Here is a 25,131-nt window from a genome sequence, read left to right as displayed (position 1 = left end):
GTGCTATGGCTAACACAGGTGGACGTTCTAAATGTGTTTGTTTGCTTTGTCTAAGCTGCATCTGTGGCACGGAAAGCAGAATATCATGTTGAATCCCTTGTGTACAGATGTTTTTCAGTCATTTCTAAGAGTTTCAACCAGAATGCATATTTGCATTGGGCGCTCCAGTGAGCTGTGTCTCTATGCTCCAGTGTAGTTCGAAGGTTAGTGTCAAGGCAGCACAAAGATAGATATACACTTTACCCACTGAGCGCACACACACACTCTCTCTCACACACCAGCTGTTTTTCACCGGTCTTTTGAACAAACATGTCGTTGTCTATGTCTGTTGTTATCATGGCTCCATTTTTTCTATAATGTGTTTTCCAGGTAAAGCCTTATTAAGCCTCAGGACGCTCACAGTACTCTAGGTTTAACGGAGCCATTGTGTCATTGTGCTTTGAAGGCTCAGATGGAATTTTCAGTTCAATTTCATTTATACAGCACCAAATCACAACAACAGTGGCCTCAAGGGGCTTTATATTGTAAGGTAGACCCTACAATAATACATACAGAGAAAAACCCAACAATCATATTACCCCCTATGAGCAAGCACTTTGGTGACAGTGGGAAGGAAAAACTCCCTTTTAACAGGAAGAAACCTCCAGCAGAATCCGGCTGTCACTAAGACCAACATTCCACATAATAGGGCTTTGTTGTGCATGACTAATATGATTGTGGTTCATCTTAAAGATATATGGTTAAACAAATTCCAGATGCTTATGCCTAACTGGGAGAAGCTTTAGATACAGCAGGCTGACCTAATAGCACACTGTTGGAAAAATTGCACTACATTAATATATATCACAAAGAGACCCAAACCAACAATATCTTAGTCTTTCTCTCGGGACTATGCGATTTATGTTTCGTATTTTTGGGTCAGAGCACCACACCCATTGGTTCTGCTCCCAAGTATGTATCTTTAAAATTGTTTTTATATATGCATTTTTTTAAAAACGTAGTAATTTCTTAGCAAGCAAAACACAACCTCGTTTACTCCTTTCTTGAGAAGTAGTTTTATTGGTGGATTAAAATTAGTTTAAACTAATTAAAGCAATAAAGAAACTAGACACCAGGATGTTCTAGGCTGCAGGTCGATGATCGACTTTGTAATCGTATCACCAGACCTGCGACCATATGTTCTGGACACTCGGGTAAAGAGAGGGGCTGAGCTGTCAACTGATCACCACCTGGTGGTGAGTTGGATCAGGTGGCGGGGGAGGACGCTGGACAGACCCGGTGCACCTAAACGTGTAGTGTGCTGGGAACGCCTAGCAGAGGCCCCAGTAGGTGAGACCTCTGCTAGGCAGAGGTCCCACATTGTAAACTTATATTTTTCCCTTTACAACTGCACTGAGAGCTCTGTTCATAGGTTTTGTGGATTTCAGGCACAGCCAAGGGGACAAAGCTGTCTGCTTCAATCATCTTGGGATTATGCTTTTTGCAAACTACATGGTGATGATTTCTAACTCACCTTTGGGTTGCTTGCAGCTCAGTTTGAGATTTCCAGTTACTGAGTTTTTAGTTTAGTTTTGATTACTATTGTGCGCCGAGTTTTGTTATTTCTCTTGTTCTGTTAAGCTGCATACTCACTGAGATCACTTCTAGCTGGCAGATGCCTGTGTGACCTTCTGATATATTAACTAGCAGCTCATGTATCAATCAATGGGATCCACTCACACTGGTGTTCGCTCGAGCTGCTCACCTGAAAGCTTATCCTGGCTCCTGCCCACCTTGTTTCACCACCAGTTATTTTTTACCACATTGCTTTAAAAAAAAAAAATCCTAATTCTCGTTTGGCAGCTTTGCAAACAAAATTAAACTCCTAATGTGATGTTGTGCCAAATGTAGTTTTGCTTTTCCAAGATGAGGTCTCCTCTTGTTTGTGTGGTTTGTTTATCTGTGTATTTATTCATTTCTATTATTGTTTAAGGAGATGGAGAGAACCATTACTGTAATTTCAGTTATTACAGTATATGTGTAGTATGACAGTGACTAAGCTGACAGGCAGAAAAAGGAAGGGGGGAGAAAATAGGAGAAAACATAATAAAAGGATATCACACAAAGAAAAACAAACATAGCACCTGGAACAGAAAAATGTGAAAATGCCCAGATAACACAAATCCATAATCGTCTTATGGTCTGCTCTCTTGATTGTCCCCAGAGTGCATATTTGTGTTTGTATATAGTTGTAGTTTCCCTGTCAGCGTGACTGCTAACATGTCCTTGTGTGTTCCCTAGTGATGGACAAAGCAGTGTTTTGTGAAACACTGAAACGTTTGAAGCAGTTGTGCTGGAGTTGCATCGAGTTTCCAGAACAATTGGGCGCCTTTCTCCACAGTGACACCTGCTGGCCACTTTTGCTGTTGTCTCATCTCAACAATAGTGTTTATGAAACGATGACACCCACAGCATTGCACATTGCAAGTCTAAACAATGCTATTTTATTTTAGATCTGACTAACAAGAATTATGATGAAACAAATTTTCTAGAAATCTCCAAACAAACAAGGAAAGAAAACAGATTGTTAAAGATCACTGTAACAATATGCCTCAGTGCCTCAGGCTTTTTCAGTTGCTGAGTAATTCAGTGCACAACAGATCAATACATAAAATATATTGAGCCAACACTGCTTTGTTTATTGTGACAGACACATAGGTTTCCAGCTGTTTTTGAGATAAGTTCCAAATTACTTCCTTATCCTCAGAAAACAACTGCGGACTTCTTGGGAGTTTGTATCATCAGGTTTGTACACTTTCAAACACAGCTAGTAGCAGATGTGACATTATATTTCTATTAACTAGAAACAACTAGAAACAAAGATCAAATTTCTCTCATTTTGTTTCTCTTTAGTGTAGAAATAACATTTAAATCTTTCTCTTGTCTCTTTCTGACAGGATGCATTGATCCAATTTTTCCATGTTTAAAACCATCCCAATATCTTGACTCAAGCATCTGATAGTACATGATAGCACCATGTACTGATGAGATGGTAAATAAAATAAATAAGCTGTAAACAAACCAGCTATATTCCAGACTCTGGAGAATCTTTTTTTTATGTGCAAGGCATTATCAGGCCTGACTTTCTCCTAAATGAAGATAAATAATAAAATCCTCCTGAAATATAAATAAAAATATATAAATGTGTTGAATTAGTGTTTATTAATTTATTAGCAAAATAACAACAAAACACAGAAGGGCCAAAGATAAATAACATGAAAACTGGTTCGCCTCCTCATCATTGTTGGGGTTTTCTTTCTAATATTTAGACTCTTTTGATAGAATCTAAAGTTACTTGACGCAATAGTTCTGGCCACTATGTAAATAAAACAGAATTCAGTTGAACTCTTACTGGTTCACCAGTGATGTGGTGGATACCATAACAGACTTGGTAGTAAACTGATGGATGGTTGGTGTGTAGGTCTTCCACCCCTCACAGCCCAACATTTGGCTGTGTGCCGACACAGCTGTGTCATAAGTAAAGAATGCTGAACACAAGCTACTGTGGTGCCTACAGCTTAGCAGAGATAAAGGGACTTGTGGGCTAGCATTTTCCCTTCCAAATCCCACAGCATCCTGACACATTCCTTCTCTCTTTTTGTGTATGTAAATGCTTCCTTCTTCATTGTGCCCATGAAGGATTTCATCAGTCTCCGAACAAGGGGTGGCTGTAGCTCTGGAGGTAGAGCAGCTCATCTACTAATTGGAAAGTTAGTGCTTTGATCCCTGGATGCTCCAGTCTGCATGCCAGATATCCTTGGAATCCTTGCAAGAGAACCCCAAGCTGCTCTCTGATCCATGGGAGTATGAATGTGTGTTTATGTTAGATATAAAGAACTTGAAAAATCTGCTGCAGATTGTATAAAGTGGTTTGAGTCCTCAGGTATAGTAGAAAAGCACTATATAAGAACCAATCCATTCACCAATGACAATGAGTTGACCAGGCTATTCCAGAAACCTAATGCTAGCCTGCTTTGCTCATTCCAAAAACACTTTTGATGGGATCATTGTCCTCTAGGAAAACACCACCCAACTATTGAGCTGAAGTTAAAGAATTTGGAGGTAGTCCTTCTTCTTCATTATGTACCACTGCCGCTGGCAGCTAAACACCTGCACAATATGACACTACCAACATTATATTGACAGTTGGTAGATTGTTGTTCGGTCTGAAAACCTGGCCTCGCCTCAAACATTTCTCTTTTCATTGTGACAAAACAGTTTAATCTTTGTCTCATTTGACCATAAAACCTCTCTCCAGAAGCCATTTGGCTTGTTGTTGGCAGCTGCAAATATCGATTTTGACACAGAGGCTTTTTTTTTCATGGCTGGCACTCTCTCGATGTATGGGGAGAAAAATCATGATGCTGGTATTCCAGCAGTTTCCGTTCCATGGCAGGCTTGAGCCTTGGTGGTTTCTGAGTCATTTCTGAACACCTTAACCAACTTCCTGTAATCTGGGGGTGAGATTTTGAGTCTCCGTCCAGACGGACAAGTGGTGACGCATCCAAATAACTTGTATTTAAGCACATTTGCTTGAACTGAGCCTAGTCACTGGTACACAAGAGCACTGTAGTACACTGGAGCACTGACAGCTCCAGTAGGTGCTTACTACTCACTGACACAAGTAAAAAAAAAAGAAGAACAACTACCTTAGAACCATTGAAATATGTGCTTCTACCAAGGGGGGGGGGGGTTGGAATGGCCTCACACCCTCCCAAAAGTTGTATTGTCATATCACATGGTACTGCCATGTGGGAGCATGTGATGCTGTTTTTTTTCCACAGTCAAATGTACGCTTTTGCAAACTCATTTTTTCAAATTTGATTAAATATCAAATTTAGCATCCCCACCTACAGACCTACACTTTGGCACACTGTACACACAGACTCAGTAGCGCCCCCTGCAGGCCTCATCTTCTAAGCATAACCCATCATGATTAAGAGATTAGAAGTTATTAGCCCGACCTCCTCCCTGCTCCCCTTCCTTTCCCTCTGATACCTCAACAACAATCCCCATTTGTAGTTGTATTGTCGCTAAGGAGACGGACTTGGTGCTGCTCTCACCCAGTCAGTGCCAGTCGCTGGCAGCTGAGCTCAGCACAGCAGGCGCTGGCTCCGTTTAGAGAGAATCTGTGTTCCATGCACATATGAGATGTTTGTGTGGCTGCCAAAATGTAGCAGGTGCTGCTTGTAGAGCACTGGGGTCATGGAATGTGTGAAACGCTGCTGGAGCACATGAACTCTTGTCTGACGTGAGAGATGGATGAATCAACCAACAGCTAAAATCAAGTGAGAAAAGAAGCCATGAATCATAAACGCTGTTATGCACTTTCCCCCCCCTTTTTAAAAAAAAAACATCTAATTGGTACTACACAGCTGCTACTGTTTCAGCTAATTCACTTTAAAAGCCAACTGTTATTACATTTTAATTTTTTATTAGCTAACAATCCAGGATACTTCAGATTCTTTGCTCCATTGGTTTAAAAATAAAAGATTCTCCACTCCACGTATAAGTGCAACACAAGCACAAAAACACAAAATAACAAATCAAAACTACAAAAGATTTTTTATTAGTGCTGTTCTTGCATTTCTGTAGCAAATGCTAATTAATTAATTGTGTAGCAAAGACTACTTAACTGCCAACACAGCTGATTGAAGCCCTACAAAAACCGATGCAAGCCAAAAGGATGGGCCAGCCTGCCAACCATTGTCAGGGAAACTGGTTGGACAAAGAGTGTTTTCACACCTGCTGTGTTTGGTCCGGTGTGAACTCGGGTACGGACAACAGCCGCACTGAGACCGTGTGGAGAAAGTGGTTCAAAAACTCCAGAGCAGTTAGTTTGTGGTGTGAACGTAATCCAACCAACTTCCAAATGTAAATGTGCGTTACAAGTACCAGAGCCACATAGCTTTATGTTCTGATTACGGGAAGGTGTAACTGTCCAGAGCACAGGACCTTCTTCCTGTATTTAATTTTGTTGTTCGTACCCCAAACACACCTGACCAATGAGTGGACTGAACATTCTCACGTGGTTTGTAGTGACGCATTTTGGTTCACTTGGATTTTTCTGTGTACTGTGGACAACAAACCAAACAACAGGAAAAAGCTACAAGTTTGCAAGCGCATCACTTGATTCTGAACTATATGTGTTTGAAAACACCCTAAGAGCCCCAAAATGCTGCTTGTCTACACAATACAAATGGACAAGAGAAGACAAAGACTCTCTGTGTTTGTCTGAATGAGTTCAGTACGGTTAGAATTTAATTCCATTCCATTTTATCTGCATAGTGCCAAATCAAAGGAACAATTGCCTCAAGGCATTTTACATGGATCTGTGCCCCGGAGAACAGGCTGAAGTCTTGCAACAGGAAGAAGCTAAAGGCTAAACTAAAATCTACTGAGGAACATGTAGTGTTGGCAGAAAAGAACTGTTCCACAGTAGACCTATGGTTAGACGAAGTTTGATTGAGTTGGGACATATGTGAGCCATCTTTGTGAAAGCCATGTAGTTTTAAAAGGAGGTGTCATAGTTGAGAAATGCTTTCTGCAACAAGTTCTGCAGCAACGAACTCCAAATCATCCTGTAAATTTTATGATTGGGTAAGAAACAAGGATAAAGCTCCTACTTGAAGCTGTGAAAGAATGAAATTAAATGAAACCCACTACACACTCCAAATTGTGGAGCATCGGTTGTCTTAAATATGATGCCAGGAGCTAATATTCCTTCACAGTATTAATGAATTTCCTCTCCAGCTTCGATGTGCTGTGATAGCTGGTGTAGTGTTGATTCTTCCTGTTCAGATAAAGGAAACAGCTGAGATCTGTCTCAGACTGTTCTGTATCCCCATGATGCATTGTTACGTCTACATATGATAGACTTTGTGTAGAAAGGGGCTAATTTACATGAGATATTCAGGAGATATCCAGGATATTCAAGATGAATCCTTTTTTATGTATTATGCTGTAGTATGAGACATAAAAGCCCCGAGGTTTGAGAATAGTGACAGGTGCAGCCCAGCTTCCAAATCCATGGGTGCACACCTTTCATGCTGGAGGTGAGATGCTGACAGCCTCTTCATAGTTCGGCACAGAGGAACAAAGCCCATCACTCATGCTCCCTGACTGTGATCCCACACGCACGCGCACACACACACACACACACACACACACACACAGTGGGCCATCTGATTACCTGGTTGCCAGGGCAATAGGCTCCATATGCATTATTCATCAGTGTCTGGGGGGAACATGATTATGCTGTTTATCGTGTGTGTGTGTGTGTGTGTGTGTGTGTGTGTGTGTGTGTGTGTGTGTGTGTGTGTGTGTGTGTGTGTGTGTGTGTGTGTGTGTTCAGGAACATGTTTTATCTCACTTGTCTATATGTATTCCAGCGATATCTTCCTGGGACCTATTTCATGTAATCAGAGGGACTTTTAAATAATTTGTGTGTCTAATGTTGCTTTGTGTGTCACATAGTAGCCTAGCTCTTACACTTTGGGGTTGGAAGTCCTTGTGGAAGAGTGAATTGGCTGTTTGTTTGTCGATTAATGAAAATTCTTGTGATACTTGTCAGGAGAAGATAAGATAAAGAAGCATTTAATTGTCCCACAGGGGAATATTCACACTATTCCAGCAGCAAAGTGGAAAGAGCAGGAATAAATAGATGCAGCATAACCTAAAATGTACACTATACAAGGTAGAAGAAATATATTTTAAATAAATGTATCTGTATGTATGCACAGTGCTCAGGAACAAGGAACACACCAAGTCAATTAAACTTGATCTGATCAATAAAACAGATGCACCCACCCCCCTCAGTTCTTTTTACTTTTTCTAATAATATTAATTAAATTATCAATGTTATCAGTTTTGAAGTAAAGGCAGTGATTGGCTTGGTCTTTCACAGTCGTTATGCTAAAATTAAAAAAATAAAGACTAACTTATACCACACTTTATTCATTTTTCCATGATGCCTTTCTTCTGCAGTGATTAAATTATTTATATGTTTTAGGCGATGTGCTGTTGAACCCCTTTTTTATTGGCATGTTCTAAGGTATATTTTATTTTCATCATCTGTACATTACCACTGTATGTTTGGGGGCGCCAGGTCCGTCCAGCGTCCTCCAACTTACCACGAGGTAGTGATCGGCTCACAGCTCAGCTCCTCCCTTCACCCACATATCCAGAACATGCAGCCATGTGATAACCTCATAAATCGTTGGGGTTTTTAAATGTTAGGTTTTACGCATGACGAGTCTAGCCAATGTACTGTGTTTGAGTTCCTATGCAACTCTCGTCAGTCTCATTAATATATAACCTGGACAATAAAGGTCCAACAACTGATGCTTGTAAAATCTCAGTTTTATTTTTCACAAAAGGGAAAAAACAACAAAAATTGACTAACCATGAAGAGATTTTTTAAAACTCCTTTTTTGTGTTTACGTGTGGACGAGGAATAGAGTTTGTCACGCAACGTCAGAGGTATGTGCCTGTTTTCACGTCACGCTGTGGCCACGTTATTGTTTACATGAGATGAACTGCAGAATGGCAGATAGAAACAAAATACTGTTAATCTGACTGTCTGCAGGTTTTACACGCTTACATACACAAACAGTTACTGTCCATTTACAAAGGCAGAGGCGTCACGGTGTGATTATTTTACGTGTAGTTGTTTCTTTCCTGTGTAATAATATTTAACATTGCTGTCAGTACATTTTTCAAAAAATGCCTCTCTGTGTGCAAAATGAGTTCAAAAACATAAACAGCTGTGGGATCCTGTTAGTCCGTGATTTGAACCGGGGGAACAAATCGCTGCAGGATCAGCCTGATGTTATTTGTATCCAGCTGTAACTTTACTGTATAAAGAGCTAACATCTCCAAAATGTCAGGAGCAGTTAGTCATTGCAAGAAGTGTTTGTGAACTAAAAATCAAGAATGTGGGATCCTGTTTGTCCGTGATTTGGAGAGCCCAGCGCTGCTCCTGAAGAAGGGGAAACTAATCCTGCAGGGAGACCTACCTCGGCACTTGTGCAGGTGAAGCCAAAGGGAAGATTTGCTTCACCATATTTTCTAGTCTTTGGCTCAGAATGAAGTTGGTTTGGAAACATATTCAGCGACGCTTCATCTCCTGCTTTGCGTTTGTGTGAGAGCCCCGTCAAAAACCTGTCCATGATGCTAGCAGTGTCCAAGCGTTCCTTTTTCTTTTTTTTTCTTTTTTCATACCGCGCCCCCCCTGCAATGGCTCTGCGCCCCTCTTAGGGGGCGGGCCCCACACTTTGGGAAGCTCTGACTTAACCTGAGGGGGGGGTGTGACAACAGAGTTATCAGTGGATAATGAAAACGTCTGGTTGGGACTTAGGTCAAAAATGACTGAGTAAATGAGCGAGTATAATGACTATACTTGCACTTAGAATGACCAAAGTTGGACTTGATATTTTATTTAGCATGGCCCATAATGAGAGCAAATGAAGTCATCAAGTGTTTGGTTTGGGCTGAGGACTGTTTCCTAGACTTCTTGCAGCCACAAGTGGTTGCTTTGTTTGCAGTTTATGGCTCTCAGTATTCAGGACGGAGCAGAACAACAGTCAGATTAAGCTGAATTAGTTCACAGTCAGGCTTTTAAGTCATAGTCAGAACTGAGGCTTGTTAATCCTCTGCATCAATCTCACAGAGGTGTGTGGTTGACCGACTAATGCAAATGCATCTTTTTGCTGTGTAGTCAGCTGTGGGAAGATTTTTTTATGTTTTTTTAAGAAATCTTGTTATTTTTAGGGCAAAGTTGTTTTTATGAACCTCTGTTCACTATGTAAATATAATCCACATATACACAACCCACTGTATATTACCCTAGCTCTGCAGTTTTAGCACTTTTTAATTGTTGCTGTATTTACTCTGTGTGTCTCTGAACGTTTCTGTATGAAGGGAACCTGGGACACGAGCTGAGGGGAGCGAACAGAAACAAACAGAAAGAGGTGCCATGATGTAATAAAGAGATAATGCCAGCAAGCACTGTGTATGTGGTTTTCCTGTCACACGGCAGAAGAAGAACAGTTCACTCCACTTCTTACTACCTAATGATTGAACTAAGTGACGCCTGATTTTTACAGAATGACTGGACAGACTTTCGGTTCAGGCCTTGTGATCTCAGCATGCAAAGGGGAAAAGAAAATGCAAAATGATGACGACATGGCTTTTTGTGGACAGGCCACACTTGTAAATAACTATACAATGAAATCTTTTTAGTGGATGTGTGTATGCATTAGCACTAAATTCATGCTTTTTGTGTGTGTGTGTGGGGGGGGGTGTAATGTGTGTAATGTCACAACAATGTCACACAATTAAAATAACTTTTCATTATCATTTACATATATACCTGTAAAGTGTGCAAGCTGCATTCTGTTCATGTCTCTTTCACGTTGCTTCTCTATTTTTGTGGGCGATGTCGCTGGTTTTTAGAGCTTCATTAGGAAGGACCTGTTTCACTGTTTGGTTGCCACACTTTGTACCTAAGGTAGAAGGTTGCACCTTTTTTTTTACATTTTTTTTTTTAAAAAGACTTTACAGTTTGCTTGCTTTGCAACATTTTCTACTAAAAATAACCAAAGACTGACAAAAACAAGTAGTCTATGATCTCGACACAGTATTCACGTGTAGCATTGTTGTTACATTACAATTCTACAAAGAGATAACGTCCTACAGTTGTCATAAAATCCAAACAGTTCATGCTTTGTTTTAAAGATATGATCGATGAAAAGCAGATTACTCTGACTCTATAATCAAAGTTGATCATTAAGGCAACAGTTCAGCACTACAACTTCAGGAAGAAACAGACACAGTAGTAGTACTTGCACATGTGTTGTATCAGTAAAAGCAGACAAGTATCAGAATAGACAGGACAGTGACGGAGAAGGAAGCTGCAGCGGTGCACACTAATGCATGTTCTAAAGTTACATAATACTGATGCGGACGTGTAACTGTGCATCTGTGTCACTGATTGGCTGATGCACAGTTACAGATCATGCTCCAGCAGTAAGATCAGATAAGAGTATGGTGTTGTAGAGAGAACAGCAAATGCACATAGCGTGAACTTCAGTCTAGGGCTGCTCGATTATGGCAAAAATGATAATCACGATTATTTTCACTGAAATTGAGATCTCGATTATTTGACGATATTTATTTAAAAATAGTCACTCTCCTCTCCAAATAACTTCTGCTTAGCTTTCTGAGCTTCCCTCGAGTCCTCTTAATCAGCGGTCCCCAACCCCCGGGCCTCGAACCGGTACCGGTCCGTGAGTTGTTTGGTACCGGGCCGTGAGAGTTGAGGCTCAGGTGTGAAATGTATAGTTTTCAGGGTGTTTATCGGTTTTCAGCGTTATTTTGTTATCATTTTTATCGTTAACTCAGTTTTCCTGGGTCTTTTCAGTGTGTTATGAATAAATCTTCTTTTTTTCGGTACCGGTACTAGTTTTATTTTGTTGTATTTATCCGCGACACCTTAAAGGCCGGTCCGTGAAAATATTGTCGGGCATAAACCGGTCCGTGGTGCAAAAAAGGTTGGAGACCGCTGCTCTTAATTGTTGTGACACGTGTTCGAAATGCAGAGAGGTGCGCTCGATTTGCCACACGGAGCAGCGCGAGAGTAAAGCAAGAGGGAGGGGCTAATAATCGGCTCAGTCATTTTTAATGATCGTTGAAAGCCCAGATCGTAATCGAGATTAAAATTCGATTAATTGAGCAGCCCTACTTCAGTCTATTGTAGCACGTGAGCAGCTAAAGGTCATTGAAAAGTTTTTAAAATTTTGAATTTAAAACAAAGAAAATGAAAAAAATGTTAGTTGCACATAGTATGTAAAAACAAACAAACAAGACTGTTTTTGTATGAGTGTTTTTGTGTGACTCTCTCATCCACATTCAATCACATCAATCTAACACGCTAACCAAATAGCCTAGTTCAGGGGTGTCCAAACTTCTTGCAAAGAGGGCCAAATTTTATGAAGTGAAGATGCCCGGGGGCCAATGGTTCCTTTTGACATTTTTTTCCATAACAAAGTTACGTGAAAACGTAATGAAGAACAATTTTAATAGTCATTACCTTTATTTTTAAAATGGAAATGTACCTAAATAAAAGCCACTCAGGCAAGCATGAACAACTCTAAAGACACAATTCTGCCTTTCATTTATATCTGGAGAGTCAGATAACATTGAACAAACTGTATAGAATACCCTAAATTTCCATGAGTTTGCAATATCGTTGCCTCATGAACATTTTAAACAGGAGTTATAAGTAATGAAAAGTGGTCTGTTATCAATAAAGTTTAAAAAAAGTGAATTTTGCTCTTGACTTTTACAAGATCTTTCCAGAAGTTTTTCACATCAGATCTTTCAAATCTTCACAGGAAGATTACACAACTGGGAAGTTCACTTGCCACAAGAAATAAACACACATGTAAATATACACAATATGTACAAACAAACAAACAAAATACATTTTCCTTTTGTGAATTGCATTAGTGTGCTTTATTCTTTTTACTGTTCAGGAACACATGACTAATGCAGGGATGTCACTCCTGCTCTTCTGCGTGTTTTAGTTCTGTTTCTGGTTTGCAGTTGAATCAAATAATGGCTCATCAGCACATCTCCTCATTTACCAAAGTTCTGCACAGGCCTGAGACATCATTTGATTCAGCTGTGCTAAACCAGAAAGAGACCCAAAACATGCAGGATAGCAGCTCTCCAGTAATTTGGACATCCCTGCTCTAATGAGAGGGGTGATACTGAGATCGAGATTTTAGTAAAGCGATCAGGTCTGGTTTGAGGGCAGTGGTTGAGATGCACAAAATATCAAGCAGGTGGGAGTCACTCATCCTGGATCTCAATTTCATGACAGAGAATGTTTGCTCACACAAGTATTGGAACCAAATAAGCTCAGCTTTTTCTTAGCAAGTGATCGCACTTCAGGAAACCTGTCTTTGTCCAGCTGCCAATAAAAGTCAACAAGAGAAGACTGCCGGTGTTTTCCGCGGCACTCATCGTCACACTGCAGCTCAATGAGCTCCACCTGAAGCTGCAGAGGAGCATCATCAGGGTCCACGGAGAAGGGAGATGAGAAAAGCAGCATGTCTTTTTCAAAAACTGCAAAGTCCTGAAAGCGTTTGTTAAATTCCCCAGAAAGAGACGCGATAGCTGTTGCGTAACTCTTCACGTGGACATTAATGTCCTCTGGGAAACTGTCAATAACGTCTTTCAAAGCTGGGAAGTGTGCGGTACAGGGCTCTGTTAGGGACACGTGTCTTTGGAAAAGTTACAGTTTGGGTCCAAAGGCCTTGATGTGAGCGTATAGTTGGCTCCCCACTGCGTCTTTTCCTTGAAGATTAACATTCAGCGCATTCAGATGCTTCGTAACGTCGACCAGAAAAGCCAGATTTGCCAGCCATACAGGATCAGACAGTTCTTCCATTGGTTGTCTCGTCTCATCCAAAAACTGTCTAATTTCGCTGTAGTGCAGACCACCTCACATCGTTGTGATAAATTACGTCACCGTATTCAGCCTGGATGTCATGCAGAATCTGCTGAAACTGTCGGTGGTACGGAGCTTTAGAGCGAATACAGTTGATTGTCTTTGCTACTGGTTTCATAACATCATCAAATTTGAGATGTTTGGCACAGAGAGCCTGCTGATGAATGATACAGTCAAGTCTAACAGCGTTACCTGCTTCTTTACTGACTTCATTGCAGATCAGTGTGGACAGTCCGCTTCGCTCACCAGCCACGGCAGGTGCACCATCAGTAATGATCCCAGAAACTTCACTCCATGGTAGCTTCGTATCATCAACAGCTTCGCAAACAGAAATGAATAAATCCATTCCTCTGGTTTGACCCTTAAGGCTTTTGAGATCCAGCAGCTCCTCTGTCACGTTCATCTTGTCGTCGACTCCTCGTAAAAGAATCAGCAGTTGCGCGGTGTCAGATGCATCGGTGCTTTCATCACAGGCTAATGAAAAATATCAACTCCACTCCTCTGTCCCGCAGCTGTCTGTGAATGTCTGAAGCAAACATTCAGAAATTCTTGCTTCTTCTCGGGGCAAATGTTCTCCACCATTTTCATGACACAGTCTTTGACAAACGTACCTTCAGTGAAAGCATTGCCATGTTTAGCTGTTAACATAGCCACTTCGTAGCTGGCTTTCGTGATATTTTCATGTGTCTCACAGGCCCGCGTAAAAAATCACTGTTGCAAAGCCAGAGCAGCTTGGAGTTGCTTCACTTTTTCAGCGCGCTCACTCCCTGTTAGCTTGTTATATGTTGCAGCAAGTTTAGTCTCGTAGTGTCTCCTAATGTTGAAATCCTTAAACAAGGCACCAGTCTCTTTACAAATAAGACAAACACAACTGCCTCGAATTTTAAGTTAAAAAAAAGCAGAGCAGAGAAGGGCGGGCTCGCAGCTCAGGTGCAGGTAGCAGAAAAAATGTGCTGCCACCATGTGGTGAAAAAGGGAATTGCATTTTTAAAGTCATGAAGAAAGTGAGCCATAAATAATACGTGGCGACCGTGGCTCAGGGGGTTGGGAAGCGTATCTGTAACCGGAAGGTCGCCGGTTTGATCCCCGGGCTCTCTGTCCTGGTCGTTGTGTCCTTGGGCAAGACACTTTACCCTACTGGTGTTGGCCAGAGGGGCAGATGGCGCGATATGGCAGCCTCGCTTCTGTCAGTCTGCCCCAGGGCAGCTGTGGCTACAACTGTAGCTGCCTCCACCAGTGTGTGAATGTGAGAGTGAATGAATAGTGGCATTGTAAAGCGCTTTATTAATACATAATTAGACTGAAGCTGCGGGCCATGTGAAATCTGACGGCCCGCGGGCCGGACTTTGGACATGCCTGGCCTAGTTGATGTCAGTTTTAATCTGTTGTTTTGTGTTAACTTTGTAGATGAGCTAATTCATAATAACTTAGCTAATTTACAAAAGTGCCTCCTCTAATCTGTGATCCAATATAATTTCCAACCTTAGTAGATCTGCTAGAATGTTGCGTCAGTGCAAATTATTTGTTGGGGAAAAAAGTGCTGTTGGTATTTACAGTGAGTGTAGTGACAAGTTTGCAGATATGGGGACTCCTTTAGCAAGCCAAAATATCAGGAGGAGAACTGAATTGTGCAAACTGGTTTATTAATGTTGTGTTTAACGGCAAAACTTTAACGCCAAAAACGTCTTTAAAAAAGCAGCAGAGATTTAAGAAGGCATGCTAGAAGACAGCAAACTTTGATTTTCTTTTAGTCATAGTCTTTTGACTAAAATGTAATTTAGTTTTAGTAATAATTTAGGCATCTAAATTATTTTAGCTTTAGTCTAGTTTTAGGTAACCAAAGTAAGATTATCGTTCACTAAATCTGATTTCATTAAAATATAAAATGTAAAAGTTTGTTGTATTTTTACACATTTTTATAAACAACCTGTGTATGGGCTCAAAATGTGGTTTATAAATATTTTGTACTTGTAAATCAGGATTTGTATGTGTAAAAAAGATTTGTGTGTGTGTAAAAAAAGATTTGTGTGTGGACTTATGATTGGTCAATGTCATGTCAATCACAAATGTAACAATCCAATCAGAGAACAGATGGGTTTGGCTGTCGGGGGGATGGGGGGGGGGGGCGCTTTTTTGAACTGCAGGTCCTTGAAGGGTAATACAGTTTGAAGCTGGAGGATCTCTATATAAATATCTGATAGCAGCTAGGTCCCCTAACTTTCAGCAGCTGTTGAAAGGAAAAAGTTGTGCTATATCAGTGGTTAGAAATACCATTATTACTTTAGGATTAGTTTAACACAAAGTCAGGGCTGACCCGGGACCATGGCTGTGAGTCACAGTGCGCAGCATGAAAGTCCAGATGCAGGATGTGCTGCTAATGCTAACTAAAAGCAAAGGATCCAGAATTTGTTACGCTGGCTGCTGGGCTCTGTGGGTTTTTGCAGCACCTCTTCCTGTACTAGATGCACCTGCTCCTTGTCGTTTCTATCTCTGACTTTATGTCCTCTACAAGAGTTTCTGTTTTTTTTGCTGGTTCTTCAAATGTTCAATAAAAACATGTATGCTAATTCATAACGAAGAAAGCTTTGTAATGAAGACTGACCCCTCCGAGAGCCAAACCCATCTGTTCTCTGATTGGATTGTTACATTTGTGATTGAAATGACATTGACCAATCAGATGAAAGGAAGAAAAATAGGGTCAAAATTCGTACTTGTAACTTGCAGAGTTTTTTTGGCTAAGTCCACACACAAATCTTTTACGCACACACAAATCTTTTTTACACATACAAAACTGATTTACAAGTACAAAATATTTATGACCACATTTTGAGCCCATACCTGTGGCTTCTGTAGCAGAAACTTCATTCCCTGCACAGTCGGGCTCAAAGCAAAATGGCTGAAGAATCAAACAGAATGATGACGATGTTGACCTCATCCTGAACATTTTAATACAAGTTTTTTTTAATACAGAAAAAAAACAAAACGTTTTTTTTGAGATATATATATATATTAGGGGTGCAACAATACACAAAATTCACGGTTCGGTTCGATACTTTGGTGTCACGGTTCGATATTTTTTCGATACAAAAAAAATGTTCATGCCTTTTTAATTTGTCATTTATTAAATTTTCACGGCACATTCCGCACCACATCTCTGTGCGTTCATCATTTGTTTGAAGCCAGCTCACCTCCTGCAACTACTTTTCCGAGAATACGCGCTTCTTTTGTGGTTCGGACTCCTTCTGACATTTCTTTGGAGGTGGAGGAACATCACAGTAATTGCTTAAAGGAGCTTCTTCGACATCTTTAAGAGTTCTAAACAAATGTCTGTCCTCCTCCTGAAAATCTTATGTATGCAAACACGCGTTGCAACTTCTTATCTAGTGCCCGTTTTTTATTTTGACAGCGAATGCGCACCTGCGGACCACTTATGTGCAGCCCTGGTTATTTCGCTTGTCATATTGCAGCCACAGAAATTCTTTTGTCCATGAAACCATAAAGCTGCACTTTCTTTTTGCCTTATAGTCTGATTTGTCATAACTTTTCCGTTTTGTGGTAAGTTTTTCTTTGGCTGTCACTTCTTCACCCTGACCCGTCTTATTTGGCTCAGCAGAACTAAAATATTGTGGCGAGCTCAGACAAGGAGGAGACGGAGGTATCGTTTGGTCTTGCTTCCCGTGAGCTAGCCAGGGAGCACAGCCGTTTATTGACATCTGCAGAAGAACACTGCCGCTAGCTAACTGCTCAGCGCGGCAACAGCACAGCAACAACAACAACAACAACACACAGGGCGCCCTCTGACCCCGGAAGGACACACCGTCGCAGCGAGAGGGCGTCACCCGTCACTATGGCAACATAAACAAAACATAACTGTACAAACAGAACCCCGAACAGCCCTGATCCGCTACAATATATATCCTGCTGCTTTTACACATGCACTCACATAAGCTCAGCGATTCTCTGCGCGATCAACCTCTCACATGTTTAAGCTGCGGGAGATTTCACTTGTCATGTTTGCATAGTAAGCTAACGATTAATAAGACGATGTCAGAGGAATTGGTGCACAAATTATCATCACTCACCAATCAGTGCTGTCGCTCTCTATACACAGTTCGCGTGATTGCAAAGTGAAAGCAAAGAAACAAGCGCAAATTCAAACGCGATTTCAATATGTCACATATTGACAGTGACTCACCGATGCCAATGACATAATTACCCAGCTACATTTCTGAAAGAATGCAAAAGCATTGACATAGATTTTTCCTTCCTACAATAGCCCGACGGGCAGGGTAGCCCGTCTGAAAAAAAATCGCTAGCCCCAGGACGTCAGGCTAGCGATTTTGCGAGCCCTGTATCTGATTGAGGAATCACTCATCTTTGGAAAAGAGAGTTTATTACAGAGAAATACCTCTTTCCAAAATAAAAGCTATACTATCCGCTTCTTCTGGGCTATATTCTCAGCAGCATAAGGAGAATCATGTGCCAACAGCTGTCTAAATGACTCGGCTAAAGTTAGTAGCATGCTTGTTGTTTTTGTCTTTGCACTAGGATGATGTAAATGTGCAGTCATATTCGTTGTGTTCCCACTAGTGCTTTCAGGTTAATCTCGTTGAAATGACCTTAATGCCACAACACGGCAAATCTCCGTTAACGAGCTACCGCCGATCGCCCTGTGCATGGGGCTAGACGGCCAACACGTTAACGAGCTAACTGCGCTAACACACTAGTTCCCACCTATGTAATTGAGCATTGCATGGCACATCCAACATACTGTTTTACTTTAGTCCATGACTCGCTTACCTTCAGGGTCATACGTCACATGAAAACCAAAATAATTCCAAACGCCAGATCTGAATGAGAGTGGGGGAGGTTCATGTTGCAAGGGGAGCTTAACTTCTGTCTTGCTAGCTTGCCCTGCGCTCTTCCTTCTGACGATGCTGTCTGTGTTGAGCGCTCAGTGGATCTGCGCTCGACAGTGCAGCCTAGGCGGAGTAGTCGAACGCAGATTCACTGAGCGCTCAACACAGACAGCATCGTCAGAAGGAAAGTTGATAAAATAAATTACAAATGTTGTATTGTTCGATACATATGCGTACCGAACCGAAAGCACTGTATCGAACGGTTCAATATCGATACGAATATCGTTGCACCCCTAATATATATATAAATATATATATATATATATATATATATATATATATATATATATATATATATATATATATTATTTATTTATTTATTTATTTATTTATTTATTTTATTTTATTTTTTTTATTTTTTTTTTTTTATTGAGCGTCAAGAATGTAATTCAAAGATATACGTGTAACAAAGTCACAATGCTCCTTTTTATATATGTACCCCACCCAAAGAACATACACAATCCAGAGAGACAGAAAAATAAATAAAGAAATAAAGAAAGAAAATAAATTTAAATGAGGTACATCAACATTCACCATATATAAAGATGTGCACTTAAAAGGCAATAGTTTGCACAAAATTAATCACCTTCACAACAATAAGGGTATACGGTAGCTGCCAAGTGAGTATCAGATGGGAATGGTTTTAATTTTCTCTAAATGTTTTAGCAAAGTATCCCAAACGGCAAAGAATCTCTCCTTCGAGCCCTTGAGAGTATACTTTATTTTCTCCAGCTGTATAAATTGTGTCAGGTCACTGAACCACAGAGCCGCTTTGGGTGGCTTTTGTGACTTCCAATGCAATAATATCCTTCAGCGCGCAAGCAGTGTAATCAAAGTGATTATGTTTTTGTAGCTTTTCCTTAATGTTCTATGTCCTCTATCTGTAGCACCAAATATACCCATAACTGAAATAAATTACTGCGACACTTTTTGTGAATCAACAACAACTAACCACGTCTATCGGCGCTACTTCACTCTTTAGAATTCTTGGGAAAAACACTTAAACAGACAGTCACTTTTATACGCTGTCAAATTTACATTACAGATATGAACTGTCATCTCTGTGGTCTCTTCTATGTGAAAATGGTAAAGTTATTTGACTGCAATATAAATATGGTACACTTGCTGCTTCTGTAGTTGTGTTTTGGATATGCTGCTTGGTTTGACTCCAAAGAATGTGTTACTCACTTGCCCTGAACCTCGAGTTTCACCGACAGCTTCAAAAAGAGGTCACTAACATGAATCTAAGCATTTTAGTTGAATCTCTTGTTTCTGTTTTGTAATGTTCGAGTCCTTATTAGGAAAAAAGTGTCGTTTTACAATGTTACCGCTTCCATTTGAAGCATGTGTGTTGCATCCTTAATGGCATGCTATCATCTATTGTGTCATGTTCATGCTTACCTCATTTTCATGCATTTAATTTGCTTTTCTGTGTCCATTTATTATGACATTGCGCTCTTTTTCTGTGTTTTTTGCTCCATGTCTTGCTGCATGTGGTTCACCTCTAGCTTTGCACCGGTGGCTAGAAGCAGACCGCCAAGGCAGGGATCCAGATACTGCATCTGCAGGTAAAACACACTGCCTGTACTCCTCGATTCTGAGCTTACACTTCACATTATTTTCCTGCAAGCCAGCTTTGTTCTCACTCAACTGCTCTCTAAGTGTGTGTGATGTCAACCTTTACATATAGTCAGTGGTCCGTAGGTGCGCATGCGCTGTCAAAATAAAAGACGCGCACCAGATAAGAAGTTGCAACGCGCGTTTGCATACATACGATTTTCTGGAGGAGGACAGACATTTGTTTAGAGCTCTTAAAGATGTCGAAGAAGCTCCTTTACTTTGGTGTTCCTCCACCTCCAAAGAAACGTCAGGAGGAGTCCGAACTGCAAAAGAAGCACGTATTCTTGGAAAAGTGGTTGCAGGAGGTGAGCTGGCTTCAAACAAATGCCAGCGGACCACTTATGTGCACCCCTGCATGTAGTATTAATTTTCAGCAACTTCCTTATGAGGAAAATAAACTGGACTGTTGTATATTAAAATAAATATTTTATATAAATATATTTAGATAAACTAGGTGTGGGTGATATAGCCTCAAAATTATATGTTTTTAAAAATTGTTAATTTCAGTGATTGCAGGCAGCAGCATTTATTGATGTCATCAATCAGCTATTTTCCAAAGAGCTCACTGATGACAGATTATCTAATATGAAGTATGAACTGATTACCAAACAGTGCCAGCGGCAGAGTATACGCCGTGACATGGGATAAGTCAAAATAGCCTAGGTTCTGTTTTCCATCGAAATGTTTAAATAAAACTATGACATTACTGCTTAACACTTTAGTTTAACAAAAACAAGAACTAAAGTACCCTTACTGTGTAACTTTGGGAGCCTGCACGATATTGTCACATAGGAAATTAGAGAACAAATAAATTAGAGAATAAATAAGTAAATTTAAACTAATTAGAAATTTGAAAAAGAATCTTGCTGGTATGTTGTATCTTGGGTTAAGTTTTTAACCACTTGTTTAAAGCCCTGCTTTTTCATGCAGTTGCACCAGTAATTTCCATCCAAGCAGCTTGTTTCTACCTTTAGTTCAAACAGATTTGTAGCATATTTTGCAAAGTAATGTTCTTTGTTTGCAGTCTGATTTTTTTGCAGCTCCCAAAAAATTACGTGTGAGATGAGATGACACTTGTTTTGTATTATTGTATATGTTCTTCATATAATGCTGTGATCCAAACAGTCCCTTTCACCAGTTTACTACCTTTACTCATGGAATGAAAACTCAGTATAGCAAGTTCCACTTATTATACCAGTTGTTACTTATCAGCAATATTATGCTAACAGCGTTAGCTATGAAACCTGTTTGCATTGGTCTTTCTGCACATCTGTTCATACTTCACTGTGTTTCCTGAATTATGATGAGTTTCTCTTTGCAATTAAACACATCTGAATAGAACTAAGAAAATGTGTTTATTATGTAAACCATATTCATGATTATGTCCATTAAATCTTTTCACAGTTTTAGTTTTAGGTTAATATTATTTACCAGCTTTAGGGAGTTTAAAGGCCAGCATGAAATTCTCCACATAGCACAGGGCGCATCGTACCACATATTTAGCTTCAAATTAAACTTTTGGCCCTTTTGGGGATAGAGAAATCATGTCAGTCCCTATCTGTTTGTGTTAGGCCAACATTCCTGTGCTTTGTAGTAGGGCTGCTCAATTAATCGAATTTTAATCACGATTACGATCTGGGCTTTCAACGATCATTAAAAATGACTGAGCCGATTATTAGCCCCTCCCTCATTTATCCGCGACACCTTAAAGGCCGGTCCGTGAAAATATTGTCGGGCATAAACCGGTCCGTGGCGCAAAAAAGGTTGGAGACCGCTGATTAAGAGGACCCGAGGGAAGCTCGGAAAGCTAAGCAGAAGTTATTTGGAGAGTGACTGCCGTTGGTTGAAAAGAGAGTTTAAAAAAAAAAAACTTCAGTGGTGTTGCACACTATTTTATATTATTTTTTTAAAGTCATTGTTAACCCTTTAAAGCCGGTCAGAGCAGCACGCTCAGTTTTGTGTAACTATTTTTAAATCCCTGTAGAACCTGAACCGTGTAAGCTAGCGCAATAATTTGTTTTGCATATGAAACCGGAGGAGTTGTACTTACAACTGATGCCATCAGCTTGTCCTCGGTCACGGTTTCGTTCCACATATAGCTTTGCAAAAACTGCATAAAAAGCGCTTGCAGGAACAAAAACATAATATTCCAGAAACAGGCTTTGCCGTTCCTATCAGCTGTTCGTAACACTTCCCACAGTGAAATGATGCACATGCTGTTTTCTTTGCAAATTTGCATCATAGGATTGTTTTTTGTTTTTCCTGCAGTATATAAAAATTGCTGTATCTCCAAAATAAAACTATGAAGACACTCAAAATAAATTTCCTGTGGTGGGAAACTATTTTTTGCAACTTTATTGTATTTAAAGTTTTGAGGGATAAACCTCTTAAATTTCTCCAAGTAGAAATATATGTAAACAAAACAAAAGCGATTTTCAATTTTTTTTGTAGTTTATTGCACTTTTTTGCAATTTATGTAATTACTATGGACTTAATGCATACATATTATTAAAATATGGGCTATAACAGTTGTATTGATGTATAGCAACTTGAAATGCTCCCACAAATGGCACTACAGCATGTAAAAATATAAAGTAAGCTCTGGTGGACTTGGTTCTATAGTAGGTCTTAAAGGGTTAAATAAATATCGTCAAATAATCGTGATCTCAATTTCAGTGAAAATAATCGTGATTATCATTTTTGCCATAATCGAGCAGCCCTACTTTGTAGAGCCCCGTGGATCACCTCACCACCTCCATGTGGATTACAGTCTTCAATCCATTTCATCCTCTTAGCCAGTCGCTGTCTCTCATTTCCTGTCTGCATTCTACAACTGACAATGCTGAATGTAGGTCAGCTTATTTGAACTTGTTATCCAAATCAGTCCCTCTTGTCTTCATGACTAAAGCGAGTTATTGTTTTGGGTTTTTTTTTTAGTTATTGTGCTTATGCCTGACTTCTCTTCTTTTCTGCCTTAGAGTTGACAGCCTTATAGTAAAGCAGTTATCTCCTGGGGTAGACAGTCAAATGTCTATAGCACAGGTGTCGAGGGCCGGTGTCCTGCAGGTTTTAAATGAGTCCTTGATCCAACACAGCTGATTTAAATGGCTAAATTACCTCCTCAATATGTCCTGAAGTTCTCCAGAGGCCTGGTAATGAACTAATCACTTGATTCAGGTGTGCTGACCCAGGGTGAGATCTAAAACCTGCAGGACACCGGCCCTCGAGGCCTGGAGTTCCCTACCCCTGGTCTATAGGTATGAGAGAGCAGAATGGGCCAGTTTTTTCCAAGTTTCTCTCCTTTGTATATTAGATGTTGCTTTAGTGATTGTTGTAAATGTTATCCCTGATGCACAATAGCGAGTATATTGCAGTATTGCAGTACCCATGAGAGCACTCTTAAATGCGTTGGCTTCAGGCTTGATGGTGCCCTTCACATCTGGTGAAGGGCACCATCAAGCAGAAGAAAGAGTCCTATCGGGCTTGGTTAGCTTGTAAGATTTTGGAGGCAGCTGGCAGGCTCCTGCAGTCCAAGTGGAACACAGCTCAGGCAGTCACTGGAAAAAAACTTGGGTGTAGGAAGACTTTGTTATGGGAAAAGAAAAAGACTTTGATCTGTCTCAAAGCAATTTTGGCAAACAGTCGGGTGACTTGGGAGAGGAAAACGGCGCTCTATTTACATGGTACATGGCGTGAGGTGCTACTGACCTCAAATGAGGATATAGTCGAGCCTCCTTAATCCAATTGAAATGTCTTCTATAGAAAAAGCAGAGTCTGGGTGGTCACTAGACAGCTTGTTGGTGGTAGGGTCCCTGGGGTGAGGTAGCCATGGTCTTTAAGGCCCTGGATGTTGTAGGGCTGTTTTGGTTGACATGCCTCTGCAGTGTCACCTGGAAACGTGGGGCAGTGCCTCTGGACTGACAGACTGGGATGTTGGGTCCCATCTTTAAGCAGTGAGACTGGAGACAGTGCTCTCAGGTGCAGCCTCAATGGGATGGTCTACATCAGGCTAAAGGAAAGAAGAGTCTATCTGTTAGTCGAATTAGGATTCAGGCAGAAAAACACAGTTTTCGTCCTGGTCACAGAATGCTGGACCAGCTCTTTATCCTCTTGAGGATATTGAAATGTGTGTGGAAACAAGGTGACCGGTCTACATGTATGTTATGGACTTGGAGAAGACATTCGAGCATGTCCCTCTGAGCATTCTGTCTGAGATGCTTCAGGAGTATGGAGTGTCCGGCCTGTTGCTACGAACCTTTCAGTCCTTGCACAGCTATTGAACTTGGTTCACACTGCGAGTCAGACTCATTCCTGGTGGGTAGTAGACTCCACCTTCTTATCAAAATTGTTATGGACAGAATTTCTAGACAAAGCCAAGTGAGTATGAAGCAGCATCAGTAAGAATTGGCACCTCCAAGTTTGAGACTATGGTTCAACCAGAAAAGAGTTAAGTGCCCACTCTGGATAAAGGACAAGTTGCTGCCTCAACTGGTATCTTAGAGTCTTGTTGGGCATTTGACAGTGATGACCCCTGGGGACCTCCTGAGTGAGGTGTGCCAGGCATATCCTACTGGGATGAGTAAAAATCACCAGTATTGGTTTGGCTTAGAAGAAAAGGTTTGATTTTGGAGGAAGTGTGGACATACCTGATGATTGGGGATAGGGAGTAAGGGCTAAGGGCTTCTATTAGAGTAGAGTAACATTGACGCAGAGCTCCTGCCAAGAGCAGTTGAGGTCTCCCAACTGGAAGCAGTGGTAAAAGAGACACTTCTTTTGTTAACTTAATAAAAACAGGGATGTATGCATGTGAAGACTGGGATGCACAGAAGTGCTCACTAATAAACTCCTTTGTTACCCAGGAGGTGTCCAGGCATTGACAAAACAGTGTTCACCTGTCCCTTTAGCCTTTCCCAGTTCAAAGTTATGCCTTCAAAATGAGGAACGAGCCAGCTAGTTTCCAGAGGCTGATGGAGATAACATTGGGTGATCTCAGAGGTTGGACCTGCTTTTTGTACTTGGATGATTTTTTGATCTATT

General features: G+C 40.6%; 1 protein-coding gene across 6 annotated transcripts in view; it reads left to right on the top strand.

Moving 5' to 3' along the window:
- The window catches only part of dennd5b (DENN/MADD domain containing 5B), a 78,672-nt gene that overhangs the window by 11,354 nt on the left and 42,187 nt on the right, over positions 1-25,131 (top strand). For 4 of the 6 annotated variants that reach the window (XM_080886752.1, XM_080886749.1, XM_080886748.1 and 1 more), the window contains exon 2: positions 19,983-20,042. The exons of the other annotated variants lie outside the window; for them this stretch is intronic. Coding sequence is in view for 3 of the 4 variants with exons in the window: in XM_080886749.1 (XP_080742875.1) it covers positions 19,983-20,042 (60 nt within the window). In the remaining variant the exon portion in view is untranslated. The remainder of the gene's footprint in view (positions 1-19,982; positions 20,043-25,131) is intronic. 6 annotated transcript variants of the gene reach the window in all.

The sequence above is a fragment of the Rhamphochromis sp. 'chilingali' genome (genome assembly GCF_963969265.1).
Source record: "Rhamphochromis sp. 'chilingali' genome assembly, chromosome: 7".
In the NCBI taxonomy this organism is placed as follows: Eukaryota; Metazoa; Chordata; class Actinopteri; order Cichliformes; family Cichlidae; genus Rhamphochromis; species Rhamphochromis sp. 'chilingali'.
The sequence above is the reverse complement of the archived record's forward strand: the minus strand, read 5'-3'. Positions and strand labels throughout refer to the sequence as shown.